Source organism: Salvelinus fontinalis, chromosome 24, assembly GCF_029448725.1.
Source record: "Salvelinus fontinalis isolate EN_2023a chromosome 24, ASM2944872v1, whole genome shotgun sequence".
NCBI classification, from domain to species: domain Eukaryota; kingdom Metazoa; phylum Chordata; class Actinopteri; order Salmoniformes; family Salmonidae; genus Salvelinus; species Salvelinus fontinalis.
In genome coordinates, this window is record NC_074688.1 from 10251660 (window position 1) to 10279274 (window position 27615).

At 42.9% G+C, this 27615-nt stretch overlaps 1 protein-coding gene across 2 annotated transcripts; it reads right to left on the reverse strand.

Annotated features, from left to right (window-relative positions):
* LOC129821901 (sodium channel subunit beta-2-like) lies at positions 1-25309 on the reverse strand. 2 transcript variants are annotated; one of them, XR_008754424.1, is made up of 6 exons: positions 25055-25309; positions 9690-9856; positions 7460-7670; positions 6049-6244; positions 5059-5129; positions 1-3523 (listed from the first exon to the last, which is right to left on the reverse strand). XR_008754424.1 is itself a non-coding variant. In XM_055879633.1 (5 exons), exons 1-5 carry the CDS (start codon positions 25137-25139, stop codon positions 3496-3498), a joined length of 687 nt encoding a protein of 228 aa, XP_055735608.1. In that variant the 5' UTR covers positions 25140-25309; the 3' UTR covers positions 1-3495. The 2 variants fall into 2 exon arrangements, 1 of the variants encoding a protein (XP_055735608.1); XM_055879633.1 differs by lacking the exon at positions 5059-5129.
* Positions 25310-27615: the final 2306 nt, after the last annotated feature.

Here is a 27615-nt window from a genome sequence, read left to right on the forward strand (position 1 = left end):
TAATATTTATGTACTCATTTTTATTTCAAAATACAATATTGATTACAGCTCATTTTTAGAGACACAGTGCACAGTGCAAGCATTTCTGGTGTTCGGTACGAGAGGGCCTGGATAGAGCCATGCGTCACAGAGGAACACTGCAGTAACAACATGCATGATCACACAGAGACAGACAGGGAAAACTCCGGGACCTCCGCTATCCCAGCTAGCTACCCAGCATTCAGGACTCCAGCGGAGACGTCAGAGTGAGTGACAGGAGAAATGGAGGTCATGTTGATTTCACTAGGCTACACATTTTATTTTTTTCCCCGGAACAGGTGCTCTGTCCCCTACCTATCGGTAGCACTGTGTGTCTGTGTGTGTGTTCGTGTATAAAATACAGTACAATCTAAATTATATGTTTTTTTTTTGGTTAATTCTTGAGGTACCGTCATTACTTTGAAAATTAAGTCTGATTGTGACCTCGAGATATATTCTCTGGTTTTGACCACAAGCTTCACAGACTTCTAACCATGCTTCTAGCTGATGTCTCAGACTCCATACAAACTGATTAACACCACAGTCACAATTGCACAGGAGTTTAATGAATTCATATAGTAATTAGTAATTAAGTCATTCAAGAAAGGGAGTGTGTACACCCTACAAGTGGAAATCAGCATTGACCTTCCACTGTTTACTTCATGATCTTTCAGTAGTGAGCTCCCCAAACTCAAGCCAACTTACCAAAGACCAAGTAATGATGGCTACCACAATGTCAACAGCTAGGACAACCACAAAGTCACATCACAAAGTACAAATTACATAACTACGTGGTACAAAATTCAACAATGTCAAAGTACAATACTCAATCAAATGAAATCTAAACTAGGATGGATAGGATCTGAGGAGACAAATAATAAGAAACAAAGTATAAAAGAAACAAGCTTTGGCAGTGAATAACGTAAAGGCAGCCTATGCATGCAGTGCCCATTGCAGAGACAGGGAGAGACTGTCTCCAGATGAGGTAGGGCACTCCTGGGCACAGAATCAGCGTGGCCCCAGGCTTTAGGCCTTAAAACCACATCAGACAACACCAGAGGCACCCAGTCATATTCTGCCAACCTACAGTCACACTCCCATAGGCTATCTGCTCCCCCAAAACTGTCTGTTGGAAAATACAAAGCTAAGACGTTTAAACACAAGGAGCAAATGAAGATAACATTTTACAAATTTTGACTAAAATAAATAAATGTTACTATTTTACGGTTGTGATATTGTTTAGCAAATCCACAGTTTATCTGTGCTTTTGGCTACTTTGTGTGATCCTTCACAGACGTACATACATTATAATACTTGTATGATAATGTAACGTAAGCCCTACATCGGTGAAGGTAGTTTGAAATTCAATGGGTGGAAAGGGGAATGATTGATTGTATATTCATTTCAAAAGTAGTTGCTGCGTCAACTTGGACATCTCACGTTGTCTCCCAAATACATTCACAACCAGTGCAACACTAATATAGCTAAACAAGTAACATCCAAAGAACACCCAAGATCAATTACCTCAGAGGAGAGAGGCCTCATACATTCAAACATTGATAGTTTAAGACGGTGAGGACCACACGTAAATAGCGACAGCAAGCAAAGCACACCTCTAGAGCACAGCTTGGTATTTGGTCAAAACGTATAAATATATGTATCTGATATAAATTGTTCTCTATTGAACTTTTTTTCGGTTTTCCCTGAAAGTGCTCAGCTTTTACGTATGTGTAGGCCTCAGCGTGTGGACTCCTGATGTGCAAAACAGCTACACGGCTGTATGTGGTGTTTGAAGCTTATGTGTTGGATGACGTATAGTCAATGTGTCTGTGTGCTCATTTGAGTGTCGACGACCAACTAGGGCCGGACATTCAGGTGTTGTGTAAGGGTTACTGCACGTGGACAAAAGGGGGACATCATTTGGGGATTGGGTTTTTTGTACAATGTCAGTTAGTATGTAATGTCAGACCATTAATGATCCATCCATTGTAGACAGAATTGTGCCTGTCTTAATGTATGCAAAAAAAGTCATGCTTAAGTATGATATTGTACTAGCTTCATTCATAGCAATACAAATGTGTGTTGTTTTGATGTATGAGCAAGCAACACAGGCTAACATCTCATATTGGAGGTGAAGCAAGGGTTCAGAAGAGTTGACTACTGATAAAATCATGCCTGGCTTCTCCATTGAGGGAGACTCTGAGTTTGAAGGAAAGACACTCGGACACTCTAAGGACACTCAAGCACATTCTCAAATACACACACGCACGCGCGCACGCGCACACACACACACACAGACACACACACACACACACACACACACACACACACACACACACACACACACGCACGCACGCACGCACGCACGCACGCACGCACGCACGCACGCACGCACGCACGCACGCACGCACGCGCGCGCGCGCACGCGCACACACACACACACAGACACACACACACACACACACACACACACACACACACACACACACACACACACACACACACACACACACACACACACACACACACACACACACACACACACACACACACACACACACACACACACACACACACACACACACACAAACATATATATATACACCCACACTGCTCGTAGTTACATCTGAAGGTCATTCACAAGCTTATACACTGTACATAAAAACTAACACACACAGCCAAAAATCCACCCACACCATTCTCACACAGAAAGGTATAATTTGGACACACACACACTAGCTGTCAGAAAAAAAGGGAACTTTTTTGCCCCAACCATTATGCATCGCTAAGTAATGTGATAGAGCAAGAAAATTAGAGCGAGAGAGAGCGAGAGAGAATTATATGATTTGGAAGTAAATAATTTGTTATCCAATGGAGTGGCAAGTTAGAAGACAACATTTTAAGAGAGCGATACAGAGAGAGCGAGAGAGAGAGAGAGAGAGAGAGAGAGAGAGAGAGCATGATCTTTCCCAGTAATCACGGATGTCAAACCATCAATTTACTCTACAGATGTAGGATCTTAATTTGAGCCAGTTTTCTACAGAATGAAAATAGTCCTGCAGCAACAGGAAATGTGAATGATTATGTGGATTAGAATGAATTGCTATTTTTTTAAGAGTTGATGCATTTTTCATGAGGGAAAACTTCGGAAGCCTTTTTAAACCTCAAATACAGTACACATTTGAAATGTCCTGCATTGTAGGAAAGTCATGCTGCTACAGGGTGATCAAATTAAGGTCTTAAAAAAGAGAAATGTATTTTGGAGACTGCCGTCTACTAGTCTCCTACACCTTTTGTGGCTCCCCGTCAAAGAAGAGAGGAGATACGACTGACTGCAGATAGAGGCAGGGGTGGCGTGGGTGGCGTGGCTGGTGGCTGGGGCTTCCCATAACTGCAATCTTGTTTGGATGCACAAGAGGAGGGAGGGAGGCGGCGTGGGGTGAGGCAGATGCTGGACGAGGATTCAAGCAAGGGTCACTATACATCTTCAGGCAGGAATGCTTTCCTGAAGGTTATGGTTCATCGGAAACAGAGAGGCAGGGAAAGAAGACAGCAGATATATATATATGAGCTCAGCGATACAGTACATACAGTACATTAAATCCACCTAACAAGGAAACAACACCCCTAATTCCAACACACTAAAGAGATGTCTCACAGAATGGACGTCACATAAGAGTAGAAGACAAGATAGTTGAAACATCTGGGTCAGTGCTTCCTGAAGCAGGCACTGGTTGTCTTGCCAACCTGACTTGTTTCTAAGCTGATTTCCATGCTATTGTTGTTGTACAGTATTTACATCCCACTGTCGGACCAGTGGGACATGTTGGGACATATACTAACTTGTACAATGCCATACATCAAACACAGACTGCAACACACACACCCATCACATTGGCTAGGACCACAATGCAAACACATCAATAGCTACTGTGCAGAAACAGGAGGGGGTTAATATCTCATAGAGTTAGTGTGGAAAATGTGTTAGCTACTAGTAAAAAAAACGAGTGAAAACGCACAAACACATTGACCTGAGACATGGCTGTAGATTGCTATAGCTTAAAAAAAGAAAGAAAAGAAGCTATGACACACACATTTGGATAGTCCCTTTGTAGATGCTCTACATACTATCGACAGACATTTCAACTAACTATCTACTAACGCTATCCCTATCTCTAACCCTAACCTTAGCTCTTATCGTAACCCTAAACTTAACTGCCTACCCCAATCGTAGATCTAACCTTAACCCTTGACCCGTGTTCTAAACCTAAACCTCAGCCTAACCGTGACCTTAGCAAGAGGTTTCTTATCAACAGACAGTTTGTTGATAGTATGACCATGAAAATCGGGACTATCCAAATAAAGCGGGACCCAAATTCATCTTGGAACCTAGCCATGTGTCAGGTCAAACAAACACGAGTGCAAAGTAACGGACGAACTCTAACTTGAGATGCAGTGAGCACACGTAACTTTTCCTTCTCCGATGAATCGTGTTAGACAACAAATTTGTGCAGACCAGTTCTGTGTTTGTATCTGAAGTTAGGCTTGAGCGCTACAGGTATTCAGAATCAGAACTGATCAGATCTAAGGCCTGGAAGAGAGATAATCAGGTAGAAAAGAGGTTGAAGGTACTGTAGAAGGGGGAGCAGACCAGAGGGGGAAAGGCAGGATATGATTGACCGTTGTATTAGATGAGATCAGGACTGAGGTTGAGAGTGAGAATGATTCTCAACAGTCCTTTCCATGTCTCCTGTCCTTCATGACCACTGACACATGAGATCGCGTTGATTTAATCTATCGTCCTTTCACATCTGTGGTCATGCAGGAAAGGATAGACTATTATTTTGAGATTGTCAGGACAGAGCCTCATTTTTAAATATCAAAACAGAATTTGAAGTTCCCATCACCATGGTAATGAGAGAGAGGGATGAACAGCAAGGTTTGGGGAAAAGGAAAAAGGAAGAAGGCCTTATATGACCACTTCTTCTTGGCTAACTGGGGTCACATGACCAGCACAAAACACCAATCACAGATTGTTACCGGGGTGAGGGAGGAGGTTGGGCTCCAGCGAACCTTGGGCCTCCAGGACCATGCAGGCCGGTTATAGCTGCCTGGCTCATGGCAATATACACACACAAACACACACATACACACACACGCACATGCACACACACACACCCGCAGGAACACACATTCAACATACACACAAATAAAACAAAGAAGAATAAAAGAAGGGGAAGAGGGGATATTTGTCAGCTTTGTTCAACCATTGCCAGGGTGGTTTTAAAAGAAATGTACGAATCCACTTATACATTACACCGGACATATTTCTGGAATGTGTTTTCCATAACATCTATATTTTGTGACGTTTCTGGGGTTATTTCCAGAATGTTGTGGCTTGTTAGGTATAAAGTATGGACCACCCTGTCAGTGCACATACTATGTACAGCTGAAAGAGAAAGATAATTGGAGTGGATTTTGAGACTCTCTGGTTTTGCCTCAAGAGCATTGCCTCAAGTAGATGACAGAAAATGAGAGAGGGAGAGAGAGAGAGAGAGAGAGAGAGAGAGAGAGAGAGAGAGAGAGAGAGAGAGAGAGAGAGAGAGAGAGAGAAAAGGACAAGCAGCAAAGAGAAAACAAAGAGACGGAGAATAGCCTAAATCAGGGGACACATTATTATAATTTCCCAACCTTGAGAAAAAGTTATAGAGTAAAACAATATACAGATGTAGGATCTTAACATGATCACCCAGGACATGTTACACTTATTTGAGGTTTAAAAATGTTTCTGAAGTTTGCAATTTCTACTTAGAAATTTCAGAATAGATTTTTCCTTACAAATGTGTAAAATCTCAGAAAAATGTCCATTAATTATAACACACATAATAATTCACATTTCCTGTTGCTGCAGGATTACTTTCCAGCTGTAGCAAACTGGCTCAAATTAAGATCAGACATCTGTAGAGGTATCGAGGAAGAGATAGACGTTTAGAGGGGGATGGGTAAGTTAAAACAAAGAGGGGATCTCACTTGGTTCCCTCCTCGGGGCACCCCTCTGCATCCAGCTTGCCCTCTTCCTCCATCTTCTGCTCGTCAGAGATGAGCTCTTGTTTCTTGTGACGCCGTATACACTTCACCACCACCATGGACAGGATGAGCAGAGCCAGCGCACCGCCGACTGACGCCCCGATCGCCACCGCTATGGTCGAGTCCCGCGGGGGAGGCACTGTGGAGGGGGAGAGGAGGAGGGAAGAGGAGGTGAGATAGTTCTGTAGATAGAGTGTATAGTTGGCAAAGGGCTGATTAAACCACAGTGTGAGGAAACAAAAAAAAGGACAGCAATGCAGAAATGGCCTTTTATGTGTGTGTCATGTCATGTGTGTGTGAGACCAGCATTTGTGAGAGGCAATGATTCTGAGGTGAGCTGGGTTGGCACGCCCATCAATATTTGTATTACATTTTTTTATTTAACTAGGCAAGTCAGTTAAGAACAAATTCTTATTTACAACGATGGCCTACCCCCCCCCCCCCCGGCCAAACCCTCCCCTAACCCCGACGACGCTGGGCCAACTGTGCGCCACCCTATGGGACTCCAGATCACAGCCGGTTGTGATACAGCCTGGGAATGAACCAGGTTCTGCAGTGACGCCTCTAGCACTGCAATGCAGTGCCTTAGACCACTGCGCCACTCGGGAAGTAAATAAGTAAAAAGCTGTATAGTGTTGAGTCATCACGTCCTGGGCTGAAGGAAGGTTGAGACCAAGGGAGAACAGAAACACAACCAGATGAGGAACTGAAGGATGGAGGGATGGATTGGTGAGTGAATGGATCGATGTGTGGATGAATGGCAAGGCCAGGGTACATTTATTAATGACATGCTAGCACACAAGGCCAGGGTACATTTATTAATGACATGCTAGCACACAAGGCCAGGGATGGGCTGGAAAGGGTGGATGGATGGACCAATTGACCACAGATTAGTGCTGAGCGATTAGTGCTTTTTGAGGTCGGTTCGGTTTAGGTTTTATTATAAAAAAATGATCACGGTTTTCGGTTTCAACTTTTTTTTAAAACATTAACTACACAATGCTTTATGTGGGTTGAATGCTGTAACAACACAGAATAAAACGGTTAATAAAAGTCCTATGATGGTAGTGACGGTCCATTACTGCTTTTCACTTATTAACCATCATTTATTCACATCACTTTACTTTAATAAAATATTTGTTTGATTTGGTGACTTTATTATTATATTCCAGGTTACCACCTCATCTCTATAGAGCCGCTGCCCATGCGGTCTGACGCAATCACGATGTTCGTAGATCTTCAAAGTACATAAGGCATACTTTTATGACTGCTGAATACCAACTATTAAATCACTGAGAACAACTATTTTCGGGCTAGCGAAGCGACCGCTAAGTAACTTTCCCCCTGCCCTTACATTCTGTGACGACAAACATGTTGATGATTCCGTGGCCCTGGATGCGGTCGGGGGGGTTACGGACGTAGCAGTTATAGACGCCCTCGTCCGACAGCTGGACATCAGAGAGGGTGATGGACAAGTCGTTCTTTTCCAGGTTACCCACAAACTGCACCCGGTCACTGAACTGGTCTGTCCGCAGGGGCATCATCCCCTTCTTATAGGTCATGAACTGGAAGAGAGAGGAGGAAGAGGGGGATTAGTAGAAAGATAGACAGGAAACATGTCGTTTGTTATTAAACCCAGGACTCTCTGGAAAACAGTGGCAATTGTTACTGAGTACAGATGTAGGACCTTAATTTGATTACTCTTTTGTTGCTGAGAATTTTCCTGCACTACAGGAAATGCAGATGAGCTTTGTGTCAAAAGCTTGGACACACCTATTCAATCCAGGGTTTTGCTTTATTGTGACTATTTTCTACATTGTAGAATAATAGTGAAGACATCAAAACTATGAAATAACACATGTGGAATCATGTTGGAAGCAAAAAAAGTGTTCAAGAAATCAAACTATATATTACATTTGAGATTCTTCGAAGTAGCCACCTTTTTCCTTGATGACAGCGTTGCACATGCTTGGCATTCTCTCAACCAGCTTTATGAGGTAGTCACCAGGAATGCATTTCAATTAACAGGTGTGCCTTGTTAAAAGTCAATTTTTTAAATTTCTTTCCTTCTTAATGCATATGAGCCAATCAACTTTAAGAGATGAAGGTGAGTCAATCCAGAAACTTTGAAAGTTTCTTCAAGTGCAGTCACAAAAACCATCAAGCGCTGTGATGAAACTGGCTCTCATATGGACTGCCACAGGAAAGGAAGACCTCTGCTCCAGAGGATACGTACATTAGAGTTAACTGCACCTCAGATTGCAGCCCAAATAAATGCTTCACAGAGTAACAGACACATCTCAACATCAACTGTTCAGAGGAGACTGTGTGAATCAGGCCTTCATGGTCGAATTGCTGCAACGAAACCACTACTAAAGGACACAAATGAGAGGTAGAGACTTGCTTGGGCCAAGAAACATGAGCAATGAACATTAGACCGGTGGAAATCTGTCCTTTGGTCTGATGAGTCCAAATTTTAGATTTGTCTTTGTGTCTTTGTGAGACACAAAGACTCTGTGTCTTTGTGAGACGCAGAGTAGGTGAACAGATGACCTCCGCATGTGTGATTCCCACTGTGAAGCATGGAGGAGGAGATGTGATGGTGTGGGGGTGCTTTAATGGTGACGCTGTCTGTGATTTATTAAGAATTCAAGGCACACTTAACCAGCATGGTTACCACAGCATTCTGCAGCGATACGCCATCCCATCTGGTTTGCGCTTAGTGGGACTATCCTTTGTTTTTCAACAGGACAATTACCCAACATACATCCAGGCTGTGTAAGGGCTATATGACTATGAAGGAGAGTGATGGAGTGCTGCCTCAGATGACCTGGCCTCCACAATCACCCGACCTGACCCCAATTGAGATGGTTTGGGATGAGTTGGACCAGAGAATGAAGGAAAAGCAGCTAGCAAGTGCTCAACATATGTTATATTTTTATATATATATAATATATTTTAATTTGTTTAACACTTTTTTGGTTACTACATGATGTGTTATTTCATAGTTTTGATGTATTCACTATTCTACAATGTAGAAAATAGTAAAAATAAAGAAAAACCCTTGAATGAGTAGGTATGTTCAAACTTTTGACTGGTACTGTCACCGAAATTTTTAATGTAAAATATTTTTGTCCAGCTCATAGTTTAACCACTGATCAAGCAACATTATGGACAAAACGTTCAAATCCTGTTGCGGCAGGATTATTTTGCTTCGACAATACTGGTCAAATTAAGATCCTACATCTGTAGACTTTCCTGGCTAAATAAATAAAGTGAAATGAAACACATTGAAATAGATGGAGAAAGCATGGCATTAAAAAAGCAGAATGAGAGAGGAGAGAGTGTTGACAGGAAAGGTAAGGAGGATTGAGTATGCAAAAGAAAAAACAAGATGAATCTTACTGTATATCATGGCAGAGTCAGGAGTATGGTGTCCATTTTAGCCTTACACCTTACCCCTCCTTGAGTCAGTCCTCACCCTACTTGAGTCAATCTGAGGCTGAGGGTGTCCTAAAATGGACACTGTGCATCGGCCTGACATTGACACAAGACAAGGGCAGACACACGGTCTGGTCCCTCACCATCTCCTCAGTCTCGTTGGTGTTCTCCTGGTAGGTCCAGTTCATGGCAAACTTATTGACGTCCATCTTGTAGCAGGAGGTGAAGATGCACTGGATCCTCACCATGGTGCCGTTCAGGACGTTGATCTGGTTATGGACCAGCACATCCATACTGGACACAGGGCAGGCTAGGAGACGGAGGGATGGATGGAGGGGATTGGTCAAGAAACATAGATGTGCTACACATGGGAAGTATGGGTATTGTTGCATACTGTTTCGACAGGAAGTAGTGAGTTCATTCACAAGAAAGATCTTTCTGATTACCGGTACACACTTATGTACGGAGATCATCACTTAAACAAACTGCTATCTATTTCAACGGTAATTTGTTTCTGGGTCAGGGAAATCCTCTGTAAAGCAACCACCATCAGCAGAAGGTGACCGTACTATTGGATATTGCTTTAGCAGTAGTGCTATGGACGCTAACGATCCGCACAACCTGGGAGGCATTGCGCAGCACAGTACCGCACTGTGGTAACATCTCGGAGTGACTCACTCCTGCACCGGTTACTCTTAACGCAGCTCTAGACACGCCCTACACAGCACTCCCTCTGCAGTGCCCTGAACCATACTGAAGGAGCTGCATGCGAACGGATGCTTAGGCAGCACTTTGAACAGCCAGAGCGGTTGAAGCGGTGGTTGAGCTGTAGGCACAGAGGAAATTCAGCCCGGTAATTCTGCCCCGTAATCATTCCCACTCATATTTGTAATGGTAATCGTTGTTTGCAGATTGGTGTTTACTGCGGCGATGGCTTGTCCATGAGTACTGGCTAAAGCGTCAGAAAAAGGAGTCTGACTGAATCTCCTGAATGTGTAACTCATTGAGGCATTGAGGCAGAACTGTGCTGTGTACCTGTGCGTGCCTATAGTGTTGTGTTTGTGAACTGCGTATGATGACATTGCACAGTGTCATCTGTTTGTGTGTGTATGCGTGTATGCGTGTGCGTTTGTGTGTGTTGTGTGTGTGCAGGGCTGGCACCAGAACAAATCAGTTGGAAGGGCCTTTGATATCCATAGGCGGGCATGTTTTTTCCCTGGACCTCCTATTTGTGCACACGCTTTGTGTTGGAAAGATTTTTCAAATACTGAGGAACACTACTGACTCAACACTGTACACGTCAGCTACTACAGCGACTGAAATGACTGCAACACTTAACAAAGAGCTGCAGTTAGTTTCAGACAAGGAATAAGTTAGTCCTAAATGTTTCCAAAACTAAAAGCATTGTATTTTGGACAAATAATTCACTAAACCCTAAACCTCAACTAAATCTTGTAATGAATAATGTGGAAATTGAGCAAGTTGAGGTGACTAAACTACTTAGAGTAACCACGGATTGTAAACTGTCATGGTCAAAACATGTTGATACAACAGTAGCTAAGATGGGGAGAAGTCTGTCCATAATAAAGCACTACTCTACCTTCATAACAGCATTATCAACAAGGCAGGTCCTACAGGCCCTAGTTTTGTCACACCTGGACTACTGTTCAGTCGTGTGGTCAGGTGCCACAAAAAAGGACTTAGGAAAATTGCAATTGGCTCAGAACCGGGCAGCACGGCGGGCCCTTAGAAATACACAGAGAGCTAACATCAATAATATGCAGGTCAATCTCTCCTGGCTCAAAGTGGAGGAGAGATAGTTTTCATCACTACTTGTATTTGTGAGAAGTATTGGCAGCAGATAATGGGGATCCATAATAAATACAAATACAAGGCGAGAGCACCAGTCTCGGCCTTATGGACACATTGATACACTGTGGTCCATTGGCGGCTAAAGAAACGAGGGCATAGAACTCAGAGATATCCTATAGGCCAATTCAGCAGTAGGCCTATAACTGCCATCGTCGACTAAAATAAAATACATAGGATAGCCGACAAATAAAATGTATAGAAAATGTCCAGGCTGAAAAGGCCGGTTCCTTCAATCACATTCATCTCGCTACTACGCCTTCCTTTGACTTGAGTTATTGCTAGTGATGTGTAACTTTGTATCAAATCATCAACTGGGTTCGGCTACGAACTTGTAACATTGTATCAACAAGCCTATTTCAGGTCGTAGCCTATTTCCCGCGCCAGTAAGCTTGGGACAGACAGCAGTTTTTATGAAGTTTTATGAAGTGTTGGAAAGATGTTTCAAATACTGAGGAAGTATCATTCGCAATGGATGTAAAACATTTTTTTTTTTAAACTGACTTAGTTTACAACGTGTGAGGTGAAGAAAGAATTACTGAGAAGGTCAGCTTATTAGTGGTGGAAATGATGAGTTAAGACAATCAGAATGCAGCAGGTAAATTACTGTAACGAATACATGCATTAATAGAAATGATTGTAATCAAATGACGGGGGATTAACATTACATTTGTTGGCCTACTGGTGACATACAGTCGTGGCCAAAAGTTTTGAGAATGACACAAATATAAATTTTCACAAAGTTTACTGCTTCAGTGTCTTCAGATATTTTTGTCAGATGTTACTATGGAATACTGAAGTATAATTACAAGCATTTCATAAGCGTCAAAGGCTTTTATTGACAATTACATGAAGTTGATGCAAAGAGTCAATATTTGCAGTGTTGACCCTTCTTTTTCTAGACCTCTGCAATCCGCCCTGGCATGCTGTCAAATAACTTCTGGGACACATCCTGACTGATGGCAGCCCATTCTTGCGTAATCAATGCTTGGAGTTTGTCAGAATTTGTGGGTTTTTGTTTGTCCACTCGCCTCTTGAGGATTGACCACAAGTTCTCAATGGGATTGTGGTCTGGAGAGTGTCCTGACTATGGATCCAACATATCGATATATTGTTCTTCCCCTTCTTCTTGTTGCAACATTTTAAATTATACTCAAGACACATTATCTTCACACATATTTCAGATGCTTTTCACTGACAGCCGCAACTCAATCAGCTAGACCTATTGACACGCCCACTACCCAAATTGCGGGCTTCCCAAATAGTCATAGGCCTACACACTTGTCATTTAAAACAATCCACAGTTGTTTTTTATTAAAGAGGCTAATGATCCTCTGTGGCTAAGTCATGCTCTCTGGTGAAGTACTTTGAATGCTTTTATTTAGACAGGAGTAAAAATGCAATTTTGCAAAACATACATTTTATTTTAAGGGAAGCCATTATCCTAACAGAGCACTGTGCACCCGCCAAACATTCCTTTCCAATTCTCAAGAGGCTGAAACCAGAGATTAGTATATAATGACAAGATGCTCATGTCTCCGCCCTCATCATGGGAGTCGTTGTCCCAAAGGCGGGAAGGCAGGCGACAAGCTTAGGTCTGCATATTATGCGCATAGAAACGCATTGGGCTTACTCTGGACAGATTTTGGCGAGAGTGACCTCTCTCGCTTCACCTCTTCCTCTCTGCAGAAACTCCACCGGATAAAGCATCCGAATGAGCGAAACAGCGCCCCTCTGTCTCACTATATGTAGCCCATGTATCTGATGCTGTCTGGACCAAAAGAGTATGGCATGTCATACTATTTATTTCCAGACAGCATCAGATACATGGTCTACACATACTGAGACAGAGTGGCAGTGTTTTGTTCGCTCGGATGCTTTATCTGAAATTGATGTATTTTTCTGTCAGCGCACGTCTCGGTCAAATAAATGATCGATATTTCAATGCTTTATTTGGGCGGGCAAGGAGGATGGGTCACGCCACCTAAGACCCGCCCATAACGACGGACCTGTGTGTGTGTTCTGCGAGTGCCTCAGTGGGATGTGTGTGTGTATTGGTCTGAGTGTGGCTGTTAGTGAGTACAAGCACGTGCTTGATGGCCGGGGTGGGACGGGTGTGTTTGCTCGGCTCTGCACCAGTCTGCCGAGTTATGTCTTACTGGACAAGTCCCCCCTGCTGCTGCAATCACTCTTCATCGTACCGGGTCTCTGCAGCAGCTAGACCCTCTAATCATACCCTCCTATCTCTCTCTCTCTGTTTCTCTCTCTCCCTCTCTTTCTCTCTCTCTCTCTGTTTGTGTGCTGTAGTGGTGCAGTTAGAGTCCTTCGGATCACTCACATCCTCTCTCCCTCCCTCCCTCCCTCCCTCCCTCCCTTCCCTTCCCTTCCTCTCTCTGAATCAGGTGTCATCTGGAAGTACCGCAGTACAGCACCTGCTTAGAGAGGAGGGAGGGAGGAACGCTGACAAATAGGCTGACATCCCACAATATACATACAAGCATGACGCATCCCCCCACCCCCACACACATATGTGCTCACATATAGACCTATAGCTACACATTGGCAAACATATGCACACCCTGTACGTCACACACACACACACACACACACACACACACACACACACACACACACACACACACACACACACACACACACACACACACACACTCACACTCACACTCACACACACACACACACTCACACTCACACTCACACTCACACTCACACTCACACACACACACAACACGTGTACATGCAATCAGCACTCAGCAATGCGCACTATTCTTTACAGATGCTTTGTCAATGTCTTCACAGCCTATGCCTATTCCCATTTATCTATATACAGATGTAGGATCTTAATTTGAGCTAGTTTGCTACAGCAAAAAAGTTATCCTGCAGCAACAGAAAAATCAAGACCAACATTATAAAGGGGAAATTACAAACTTTAGAAGCCTTTTTAAACCTTGAATACATTACAAGTTTGTATTTCCTGACGTGCAGGAAATTCTCAGCAACAAAAGAGCGATCAAATTAAGATCCTACATCTGTACTGTATCTAGTGCATCTGTAGGGTGAGTACATTACCACACTGAGGAGGGAGTTACTTTACAGTATGTCCATCACATCCTTTAATAAACATACACAATCAGCTAATCCCATTCACACTTAATCAGCTGAAATGTCTTAATGACAATCAAAGTCTACATCTCCAATGTAATGGGAAGCAATTGGAAGCTACTGTGGCTCACTGCCAATACTAAGAGACTAACTAACCTAACCTGAGTAGCATCTGGTTCTGCAAGGGGAGTCCAATGAAAGTCCCCTCTATCTTTTGTGCAATAGGCTTTGGTTGGGAACGTTACATCACGTCAGTAGCGACCACATGTATGATGAGTCGTCGTTTATCATACATGACCATTGCCTTGAGCTACTTTTTACCCACTTCCACACTGCTGAAGGTACTGTAATCTCTGGTAATATGCGAAAAAGAGTCAAACTCTATCTTGAACAATTGTACATGTATGCTATCTGTACATGTTACTGGGAGTTAAGAATATGTCTGATGCTAACGTCATTGTCTCGAACTATAGGCCTATAAACACATGTACTGAACTATACTAGTAAAATATATGTAGCTTTCTGAGAGATTACCTCTCATCCTATAAGGCAAGTATGTACATGGTTTTAAACACCCATATGAGCCAATGCTTTTGCTGCACCACTTGAGCCGCTATTACAAGGCAGGAAATACTGCAGTGTACCGCCCTCTCCCTCCCCCCGTCCTTCTTCACTCTCCCGTACTCTCCTCTCCCTCCCTCCCTCAGCACACCCCATATCTCCCTCCTCTCTATGTCTTTCAGCTTTTTTCCTTCTGAGGCTCAAGGTCATTGTAAAAGAGAAGGGAAAGACTAGGGTTGTGGCGGTCACAACATTCTGTCAGCTGGTGATTGTCAAGTAAACAACTGTCAGTCTCAATGTCATTTTTTGTCAATTAACATAAACACATTCGAGCATCTTTTACATTTTATTTAACCTTTATTTAACTAGGCAAGTCAGTTACGTAAGAAGAAATTCTTATTTACAATGACGGCCTACCCCGGCCAAACCTGGACAACGCTGGGCCAATTGTGCGCCGCCCTATGGGACTCCCAATCACGGCCCGATGTAACACAGCCTGGATCTCCTGGCTTCCACACATAGCCTGCAAGTCAATCACACCTACATTTGAAAAATTCTAAAGAATCCATGTAAAATAGCTTACACCTTCACAATAAATCCATTATTTATTTTAGACAGGTCGAAATAAGCATGATATGAAGAAAATGTAGTCTATTTCAGAAAAACAGGCTGTACACACTTCATCAGTCTCTCATTCACAATTTTTGACGAGCACTTGATAATGCCTTGAATTTCATGGTGGCATCCTCTTTGTGTGTCTGTAATGCACTCTAAAAAATCCATTCCTTTTTGCGGCCAGTGGCCGTGGGGCCCTTGGCCCAGAGTGCTGCGTTGTGTTGTATGGTTCGTAGCACCTCTCACTCACATGGCTCTCCATCACGTGATTGGTTCTCGACACATCAGGGACGCAACTGCGTGCGTCATTATCCAAATCCGAGGTGCATATTGAAGATATTGGAAGCACTGTCCACATTTACTTTTCGTCAGCCAACAAGATGAGTAGGCCTAACGAACAGCAAAAGCACTACCTATGTCAATCTATTATCCCCTATAGTACAAAAGTTGACCTATGCTATTCTGTGCGAGAAATAAATAAAAATAATCTGGGACAGTTGTGGATTGCGATAGATCCCAAATGAATACAACCAGTAGCATCAAAAAACTTTTTTAGGCAATGTGGCTGAGGCAACAGATCAGAACGTTTAGCTTAAAATGTTGATTAACTATAAGGCTATTTTTTTCACATTATAAGCTCACAATGCGCACACGACAGTAGACTATAAGTGCAAAAGTTCCATTAACGGGAAAACACCATTATCAAAAGTGACTGCAAATGTGATTAGGCATTTAATGCTTTTATTATAAAGGTGCATTTTTATGGTGAAACTGATCTTCCCCAAACTCACGCCCTGTTTATGTATGCCAGTTAGGCTCTACACCCCTTGTAAAGTGGATAAATGTGCTTAATTTAAAAAAGTTATTTGGCCACTTTACTTGTGACACAAACCTTATCAAAGCATACAGGCCTATGGGCTAGGCTAGATGAGTTGTGCGACTATGATTAGAAAAAGTCACACAAAAAAGGCTTTGTTTCTTGCGATACTCTGGGCATCATTCACAAGTGATAGGCTAATATTGCCACCAATCAGACTATTCTTGATTTATTAATCTTGTCTTTACATATACTACATAATGTATATGTGAACTTTGCTTTGGTTTAGAATGGACCATTATCATGCACCTGTCTCGAAACAGGGCCAGGGGAAAAAATACATGTCATCTATGCACTTAAATAACGAATAGAGGACACTTTTTTCCGTGGTTCATTTTCATGGCAGGTAGGCTATACTCCTGTTGCAAAGATAAGCAATGTGCTTAATACTAGGAAAGTTGAGAAATAAATATAGTAGCCCTAGCCTATAGAAAACTGATGGGATCCTCCTCTTTTTAATAGAGGTCATCACTCTGTTTTCTCGCGCAATTGCATAGCCTATAGAAATGTTGCACAACATGAGTTCATGGTCTCTCATGAAGTGTTTGTTTCGATTTTCAAATACATTTGCATTGATGTCAGAATCATTAGAGGGACAGTAGAGTGCTGAGTACCAGGCAGTTAGCAAGTTTGGTTGGCTATTAATGCACAAAATTGCATTCTCCATCCGATGCCATTCTCCAAATAATGCACTCTCTCATCTCATACGCAAAGTATAACCCCATTATGCACGAATAAACACACACACTGCACCAGGATTTGTTCTCTACAGTTAACATCTCATATTGCCAATACTAAGTCCACACTCTTAGAAAAAAGGGTTCCACAAGGGTTCTTCGGCTGTCCCCATAGGTGAACCTTTTTTGGTTCCAGGTAGAACCCTTTTTGTATCCAGGTAGAACCCTTTTGGGTTAGTTGTAAACACCCTCATTGCAAAAGGTTGTACATATCAAAACAAAAAATCTAATCAAACTTTATTTGTCATATGCGCGGAATACAGCAACCTTAACGTGAAATTCTTACTTACAGGCCCCTAACCAACAGTGCAGTTCAAGAAGAGTTAAGAGAATATTTACCAAATAAACGAAAGTACATTTTTAAATTCAATAATAAAAAAAGTAAAACAATAACATAACAATAATGAGGCTACAGGGGGTGCCGGTACCGAGTCAGCGTGCGGGGATACAGGTTAGTTGAGGTAATTTGTAGGTAGGGGTAAAGTGACTATGCATAGATAATAAACAGCGAGTAGCAGCAGTGTACCGCTTGCCGTGCGGTAGCAGAGAAAACAGTTTATGACTTGGGTGACTGGAGTCTCTGGCAATTTTTGGGGTTTTCCTCTGACACCGCCTATTATATTGGTCCTGGATATCAGGAAGCTTGGCGCCAGTGATGTACTGGGCTGTTCGCACTACCCTCTGTAGCGCTTTACAGTCAGATGCCGAGCAGTTGCCATACCAGGCGGTGATGCAACCAGTCAGGATGCTCTCAATGGTGCAGCTGTAGAACTGTTTGAGGATCTGGAGACCAAAGCCCAATCTTTTCAATCTCCTGAGGAGGAAAAGGTTTTGTCGTGCTCTCTTCACAACTGTCTTGGTGTGTTTGGACCATGATAGTTCATTGGTGATGTGGACACCAAGGAACTTGAAACTCTCGACCCGCTCCACAACAGCCCCGTTGATGTTAATAGGAGCCTGTTCGGCCATCCTTTTCCTGTAGACCACGATCAGCTCCTTTGTCTTGCTCACATTGAGGGAGAGGTTGTTGTCCTGGCACCACACTGCCAGTTCTCTGACCTCCTCCCTATAGGCTCTTTCATCGTTGTCGGTGATCCTACCACTGTTGTGTCATCAGCAAACACGTGTTGTTGCCTACCCTTACCACCTGGGGGAGGCCGTCAGGAAGTCCGGGATCCAGTTGTAGAGGGAGGTGTCTAGTCCCAGGGTCCTTAGCTTAGTGATAAGCTTTGTGGGCACTATGGTGTTGAACGCTAAGCTGTAGTCAATGAACAGCATTCTCACATAGGCGTTCCTTTTGTCCAGGTGGAAAAGGGGGTTGTGGAGTGCGATTGAGATTGTGTCATCTGTGGATCTTTTGGGGCGGTATGCGAATTGGAGTGGGTCTAGGGTATCCGGGAGGATGCTGTTGATGTGACCCATGACCAGCCTTTCAAAGCACTTCATGGCTACCGACGTGAGGGCCACGGGGCGGTAATCATTTATGCAGGTTACCTTTGCTTCCTTGGGCACAGGGACTATGGTGGTCTGCTTGAAACATGTAGGTATTACAGACTCAGTCAGGGAGAAGTTGAAAATGTCAGTGAAGACACTTGCCAGTTGGTCTGCGCATGCTTTGAGTACATGTCCCGGTAATCCATCTGGCCCCGCGGCTTTGTGAATGTTGACCTGTTTAAAGGTCTTGCTCACATCGGCTACCGAGAACGTTGTCACACTGTCATCCAGAACAGCTGATGCTCTCGTGCATGCTTCAGTGTTGCTTGCCTCGAAGCGAGCATAAAAGGCCTTTAGCTGATCTGGTAGGCTCGCGTCACTGGGCAGCTCGCGTCTGGGTCTCCCTTTGTAGTACGTAATAATTTTCAAGCCCTCCACGTCCGACGAGCGTCAGAGCTGGTGTAGTAGGATTCAATCTTAATCCTGTATTGACGCTTTGCTTGTTTGATGGTTCATCTGAGCGCATAGCGGGATTTCTTATAAGCGTCCAGATTAGTGTCCCGCTCCTTGAAAGCAGCAGCTCTAGCCTTTAGCTCAATGAGGATGTTGCCTGTAATCTATGGTTTCTGGTTGGGATATGTACGTACGGTCACTGTGGGGCCGACGTCGTCAATGCACTTATTGATGAAGCCGATGACTGAGGTAGTATACTCCTCAATGACATTTTTATTCATCCCGGAACATATTCCAGTCTGTGCTAGCAAAATAGTCCTGTAGCGCAGCATCCGCGTCGTCTGACCACTTCCGTATTGAGCGAGTCACTGGTTCTTCCTGCTTTAGTTTTTGCTTGCAAGCAGGAATCAGGAGAATAGAATTATGGTCAGGTTTGCCAAATGGAGGACAAGAGAGATTTGTATCCATCTCTGTATGTGGAGTAAAGGTGGTGTAGAGTTTTTTGCCTCTGGTTGCACATGTGACATACTGGTAAAAATTTGGTAAAACTGATTTAAGTTTACCAGCATTAAAGTCCCCGGCCACTAGGAGCACCGATTCTGGATGAGCATTTGGTTGTTTGCTTATGGCCCTATAGAGTTGGTTGAGTGCGGTCTTAGTGCCAGCATTGGTCTGTGGTGGTAAATAGACGGCTACGAATAATATAGATGAGATCTCTCTTTGTAGATAGTGTGGTCTACAGCTTATCATAAGGTACTCTACCTAAGGTGAGCAATACCTCGAGACTTCTTTAATATTAGACATCGCGAACCAGCTGTTTTTGACAAAAAGACACACACACCCCCACCCCTCATCTTACCAGACGTAGCTTCTCTGTTCTGCCGGTGCATGGAAAATCCCGCCAGCTTTATATTATCTGTGTCGTCGTTCAGCCACGACTCGGTGACACATGAGATATTACAGTTCTTAATGTCCAGTTGGTATGGAGTAGAATGTCCCGTTGTTAGGGGATACATAGAACCAAAAAAGGATTCTACCTGAAACCACAAGGGTTCTCAAAAAGGGTTGTTAAAAGGGTTCTCCTATGGGGACAGCCGAATAACTCTTTTAGGTTCTAGATAGCACATTTTTTCCCCGAAGAGTGTAGATACAATACTGTACTACAGTACTACACCTTTCATTTCAGACTCAGCTGTGAAACTAGCCAAAACACTAATAGCATGGAAGAGACTGCAAGCTTTTATTGAGTTTCTACCATACCTCCTTTACTAATCTCTGAGTGTTTTGTGGGGAGGGTGGGGTTGTAGTTTCCTGTGTTTTCTTAGCCAACAGGACATTGTCAGCAGAATGTTTGTGCAGTGTATATACAAAGACCAGACTTAATGCTTCAATAAGCGTGTGTGCGTTTGTGCGTGCATGTGTGTGCTTGCACGAGCATACTTGTGTGCAAAGGACTTTTTAAGGTGGTAGATCAGTATTGGCAAAGCTCACTAACTAACAAACAACAGCAATCCACTGAGACTGTGGTTGTGGCTTGGTACTCTTTCACCTGGTTCAAGACTAGTTTGGAACAGAGACATGTATTTTGAGAGTTGGGTCAACTTTTAGAATTTGGAATATTGTTCTAATTCTAGACATTCAGTTACATACAGTTGGAAGTTTACATACACTTAGGTTGGAGTCATTAAAACTCATTTTTCAACCACTTCTTATTAAAAAACTGTATTTTTGGCAAGTCGGTTATGACATCTACTATGTGTGTGACACAAGTCATTTTTCCAACATTTGTTTACAGACAGATTATTTCACTTCAAATTCACTGTATCACAATTCCAGTGGGTCAGAAGTTTACATACACTAAGTTGACTGTGCCTTTAAACAACTTGGAAAATTCCAGAAAATTATCTCATGGCTTTAGAAGCTTCTGATAGGCTAATTGACATTATTTGAGTCAATAGGAGGTGTACCTGTGGAGGTATTTCAAGGCCTACCTTCAAACTCAGTGCCTCTGCTTGACATTATGGGAAAATCAAAAGAAATCAGCCAAGACCTCCACAAGTCTGGTTCATCATTGGGAGCAATGTCCAAACGCCTGAAGGTACCACGTTCATCTGTACAAACATAAGTACGCAAGTATAAACACCATGGGACCATGCAGCCGTTATACCGCCTCCTAGAGATGAACGTACTTTGATGCGAAAAGGTTAAATCAATCCCAGAACAGCAAAGGACCATGTGAAGATGCTGGAGGAAACAGGTACAAAAGTATCGATATCCACAGTAAAACGAGTCCTATATCACCAGCAGCTCAGCAAGGAAGAAGCCACTGCTCCAAAACTGCCATAAGAAAGCAAGACTACGGTATGCAACTGCACATGGGGCCAAATATCATACTTTTTGGAGAAATGTCCTCTGGTCTGATGAAACAAAAATAGAACTGTTTGGCCATAATGACCATCGTTATGTTTGGAGGAAAAAGGGTGAGGCTTGCAAGGCGAAGAACACCATCCCAACCGTGAAGCACGGCGGTGGCAGCATCATGTTGTGAGGGTGCTTTTCTGCAGGAGGGTCTTGTGCACTTCACAAAATAGATGTCATCATGAGGAGGAAAATGATGTGGATGTATTGAAGCAACATCTCAAGACAACAGTCAGGAAGTTAAATCTTGGTCTCAAATGGGTCTTCAAATGGACAACAACCCCAAACATACTTCCAAAGTTGTGGCAAAATGGTTTAAGGACAAGAAAGTCAAGGTATTGGAGTGTCCATCACAAAGCCCTGACCTCAATGCTATAGAACATTTGTGGGCAAAACTGAAAAAGCGTGTGCGAGCAAGGAGGCCTACAAACCTGACTCAGTTACACCAGCTCTGTCAGGAGGAAGGGGCCAAAATTCACCCAACTTATTGTGGGAAGCTTGTGGAAGGCTACACGAAACGTTTGACCCAAGTTAAACAATTTAACTGCAATGCTACCAAATACTAATTGAGTGTATGTCAACTTCTGACCCACTGGGAATGTGATGAAATAAATAATTCTCTCAACTATTATTCTGACATTTCACATTCTTAAAATAAAGTGGTGATCCTACCTAACCTAAGGCAGGGAATTTTTACTAGGATTAAATGTCAGGAATTGTGAAAAACTGAGTTTATTTAAATGTATTTGGCTAAGGTGTTTGTAAACTTCTGACTTCAACTGTAGCCTTATTTAAATATTTGACCATGTAAGGTAACGGGGCGTTAGGTCTAACATGGCTGACGTATAATTTTTAAGTGTCATATAAATGAATCATAATGCAGAAAAGCTGTTGTCTCCTTCTCTACCAGTGGCTAAGATGTCATCTCACCCCCATGTCGATTCCATTTCTCACCCTGTAGGTGGGTGATTGCAGCCCAGGACGGTTCATACCCGGGTTGCCTGCTGACAGGGCAGGTGTTGACTGGCTGATGGATAGGCCGACCCAGGTGGTTGATGGGCAGGTCTTCTCATAGGCCTTGACCGCCTGTAAACTCTGAGCCCATTAGATGCCCAGTGATCCATAGCCTTGAATAAAGATGATTGCCAATGTCCATGGTCCTGTGTGTGTTCAGTGTGAGTGTGAGTGTGTGTATGTGTGTGTGTCTGTTTGTTTGTTTTGCTGTGGGCAGTGGCTCAGCATACTCAATGACTAGTGGGTTCAATAGGGGAAGAATAATATAGTATAATACCTTACTGAGGGACCTTAATATGGCGGTCATAATGATATTACGTTTGGCTATATGGAGGGAACCGTGTTCAAGACTGGTCAAATATACTGGATCTCTGTCTGATGCCCGAGGTATGTGTCTTTGATATGACACAGGGCACGTTATTAGGTGAACCTGCTGACAGGCAAGGTCATTATGCAGGCTATGGGACTACAGACTACACACAGTAGCCTTTACCTTACAGCTCAATCTAAACATGTGCCCTACAGTATCCCTTCCAGGAGGAAGCAGCTACTCCTCCTCTCTACTTCGTCACATTCAAAAGGAGCAGCCTGATTACACCATCCGGAGAATGAGAATTGATGATCTAGCCCATGAAATCAATGTTGCCAGCTCTGAGATGAACTGCTGCATAGCCACAGTAGTCTACAGACTGCAGTGCGGGCTATACAGTGGCAGTGGATGTGGATTAGCCTGCCCCCTTGTGGATGAAATATAAAAGTATACTCAAAGATCCCGATACCAAATGGACATCACAATTACTGTTGGTTGTTAGTCAGCACCCGGTGGTCATCGAGTGTAGACTAGTCCTCTATATCAATACTAGTCGTCTATATCATCCATACTGATGTTAAATAGCATTTGTGAGCTCCTAAAAGTCTACTATTACCAACTGCTCCTTGAAATAGTATGAGAGGATGTATGTGAGCTTGCCAACATTGCATATTAGACATCATCGCTGCTGGTCTAAAAGGTAGACCGTCTGCGTGGCACTGTCTCCCCCTAGTGTAAACGTCTAGGCGGCGCAGCATCGTGACAATACATGATTGTTCTAAAATGGTGAAGGTTTCAGAGGATTGTGTGGTATTAGTCATCTCTTCTGCTGCATACTGCACGGTGACCAGACAGTGTGAACCAGGCGTCATCACAACAGTTTGAAAGTGATAGACTTCAGCCACTGCATGGCAATGATATTTTTTTCCAATATATATTTTCGACATTTTTAACCTACCTTGTATTTGTATTATCCTACAACATTACGATAAGACAGACATGAACAGACATAAGTGGAAAATACAGGTTTAAGCTACTGTATAGGCTTAACGGTGTCGTGGCATCAAAATCCCAGATCGAGAAATTCATCTCATGAGCTGTCATTACGCACCAGTAGCCTGTTGCCAAGCAGGCCTTTGCTGAGCACAAAACAGCGCTCTCACTATCCATCTTTATCTCAGTGTTTTTTGGGATACGAATAATAAACTGTAAGCTATGTGAATAAACGGGAAATATAACCTACACTAGTGAGGCAATGTGAATAGATAAGTGTATCCACCCAGATGCGCTAAACTCAGTATAGTTTGGCTTCGTCATAGCCAGCCAAACCGCGGCAAAGCAAGCTGCCAGTCACGCTTCGACCCGCTATTATGAGAAAGCAAACACTATGACAATTTCTTTATTTGTAATTGAGGAGAAACGACCATTTATTTCAGATTCAAGGCCTGTTTACAAATAGCCTGAACGCAAGGCGATGTTGCTAGCGATGCGTCTCTAGTGCAGAGATGATGGAGATACGCGGTGTCCGTGCGTCAGCGTCCATCCACTCCACTCCACACCTGCATCAGTAGAGAAAGCATCACTGGACCTGCCTGAGCCCAGATACTTAAACGACTGTTCCACATTCTGAATAAGCTATAGGTAGAGAGCGGGCCAATAATAAATCCCCACGTTTTTTCGGTTTAGATCAGGCATTGGGACGCTGGATTGATGCTTTTTGTGATTCACTGGGCTTTATCTATGGATAAAAAACAACCGCACATCGTTTAGCCAACTGTTTTGGTTCCTTGACTGAGTCTGTTGACATAGCCTAAAGTGTTAGGCTTAGAGATGATGAAGTTGGCAATTTACAGTGATGGCAAGCGGCGATTTTCGTGGGCCACCAGTCTATTAACTAGGTAGCCTACTATAATCATACAGCATTTCAGGAATATCTTAATTTTGCTCATTTACAAACACACACACACACATACACACTTACACAACGCGCGAGGAAACGGTGCACATTTGATCCAAGCTAGTAAAATTGCGTCTCTGTCACTCATCTTTCAAAATTACGATCCGCTGTTAGATGAGACGTTTCCGTTATAGCCTACTTACCCATAATATAAACCACCAATCCCACGATGCTCAAGTTGATAGCTGGCATCCACGTCTTATTTCGCTTTTGTAATGTAAAATGCATTGTATCTCCTTGTAGTAAAACGTCACGCTATATGATTAAAATACAAATATCGTCAAATCTTCTGTTTTACTTTAAAAAAAGCTTAAAATATGTGTTATTTTTTCAGTGCTATGATATGGCTGGCAGTGACTGTAGCTGTAGAAATGGTTGATTATATGGTTGTGGGTGTCTCTCAAAAGAAGGCGGGGAGGTTGGAAATGGAATAAAATCCTCCACTCAGCTCCCTCCCTCTCTATCCCTCCATTTACCCTTTTCATATCTCATATTTCAATGTACAATTATTCAATTTACATTTACTCGCAACGATCTACAGTTTCAACTTAACAATCATGGAAAAGCACTTGAATTTCGTAATTCACGGATGCCCTTAGAATAACTAATGAGATGTAATCATATAATACCGTCTTTTGTTGTTTGTTTGATCAGGCTCAAAATAGAATCACATCACATGTGGTGACTATCATTTCCCCATGCAGCAGACTATGTGCGTGTATCGTGCTGTCAGTATAGGTGATAAATATAAATATGGAATATAAATAGGCTATAGGCTAGCTAACGGAATCAATTATATTGATCTCTAATTATCTCTGTGTGTCCTAGACCAGGGATTTTCCAACCTTTCCTTGGGGGACGTAAAACTGTTCCATGTACTTGACCTATTCCACAGTTATTAACACACCTGATTCAACTTGTCAACTAATCATCAAGCACTTAAATAGGTCAATCAGGTCAGCATAATTGTGAAATGTCTGGGGGCCCAGAGAGGTTTGAAAACCGCTGTTTGTCTGTGTGTGTGTGTGTGTGTGTGTGTTTTTGTCTGTCTGTCTGTCTGTCTGTCTGTCTGTCTGTCTGTCTGGCTGTCTGTCTGTCTGTCTGTCTGTCTGGCTGTCTGGCTGTCTGTCTGTGAGTGAGAGTCTTTGCATTGGACTGTGTTTTAGTCTTTGTGTGTTGTCCCTTTTTCTTTTCACTCCTGCATCCCTCTCTCCCTCTCCCCTCTGTCTCTGTGGGGTGTGTCGTGTGGGACATCTGTGTGTGCAAGTGCTGAGCTAATCCCGTCAAAGACAGTGCTGTGGTCTAGCTGGAGAGAGAGGCCGTGTCAGTAGAGCAGGTCATGTATCCATCTTGTCTTGAACACACAGAGATAGCCTGACCATTGAATAAAGGACAGGAATATTTTCATAACATCATCCTGAGACGAATGAATAAAAAAACATTGTTTGATTGCGGTCATGGAAATAGAATTTTGAATTGTATATTTGCACTGTTTTTGACAAGTGTGTCTAAAATGAGGGTGCTGGACAGTCGGACACAAATTGAGCTTTGAATGGCAAGTCGAATGTTGTCCCCCATTATTTTACATCAAAGTTACGTCCCTGCTTTGTGTCTGTGTGTGTATTTGTTTATAGAGTTTCCACTTAACGAAATACCCTGGGCATTTTCATGAGTATAGGATCTTAGTTGTCAATAATTGATGTCCTGATTAATGACTGAGCAGTCGGACTGCTATACACACAAACAATAACCTATAACACTGACAGAAACTGTCTGGGATTGAATCTGTAGCGTGTTGACCGACAAATGCATTGCTCTTGTTCAGAGGTGGCTTTTCATCTCTGAAAGTCAAAGCCTTTGGCGTTTACTACTATAGCCCATAGAAACGCATTGAATAACACATTTATACAAAAACAGTAAACATTTGTATCATAAGGTATAATGTTTTGAGGTCTTTGTCCTATATCTAGGAGATATAAACTCAGGAAATATTTTTGGACACATATTTAACACTTTTTTGTTGGCACAGAACTTCCTCCATACTTCCATTCATTTGTATGGGACACCTTCAGACAAGTCCCGTGACACTTGTGGGGGTCATGGAGCAAAATAGAGAACACCATCATGTTCATGATCGTCTCATCTTTCCGTAGAGTGGTATTAGTTAGTAGGCCAAACCATTCGGACTCCACAGACATCTTCATGAGAAGACCGATTTTTGGCGATGTCTCCTGGTCTGACAAACAGCACTGTAGCTCTGACACTTTCCACCGCAGATGCTGCCAAAGTAGGTGGATGTGGTGGATTGAGACGCAGCCCATGCATAAAACTGCTACGTCTAGCTTGAACAGACACGTTTTATGGATGTTTATTTTTGTTTTAGTTAGATTGACGCACGGGTGGTAATTGACACTTGAGCTGACATTCCCAGCGTTTACCATCTCCACGAACGTTGGGGAAATTCCCTTTAAAAGGCATCGTTGGTAGTTCAGTGTCCAGCGGTAGAATGCACTTTCGCAGTGGTAGAACACGAGTTGAATGGATATTGGCCATCTTCCTACATAGCCTGTGGACAACAGACCTCCTGGCTTTTTAGACTGAACTCAGCGGGATTAGAAAAGGTATCAGAAAAGCTTCCAAGAAAATCATAGATGATCTTGAAGGTAATGTAATTCTTACCATTTTAAAAGTGATATCTCTACGA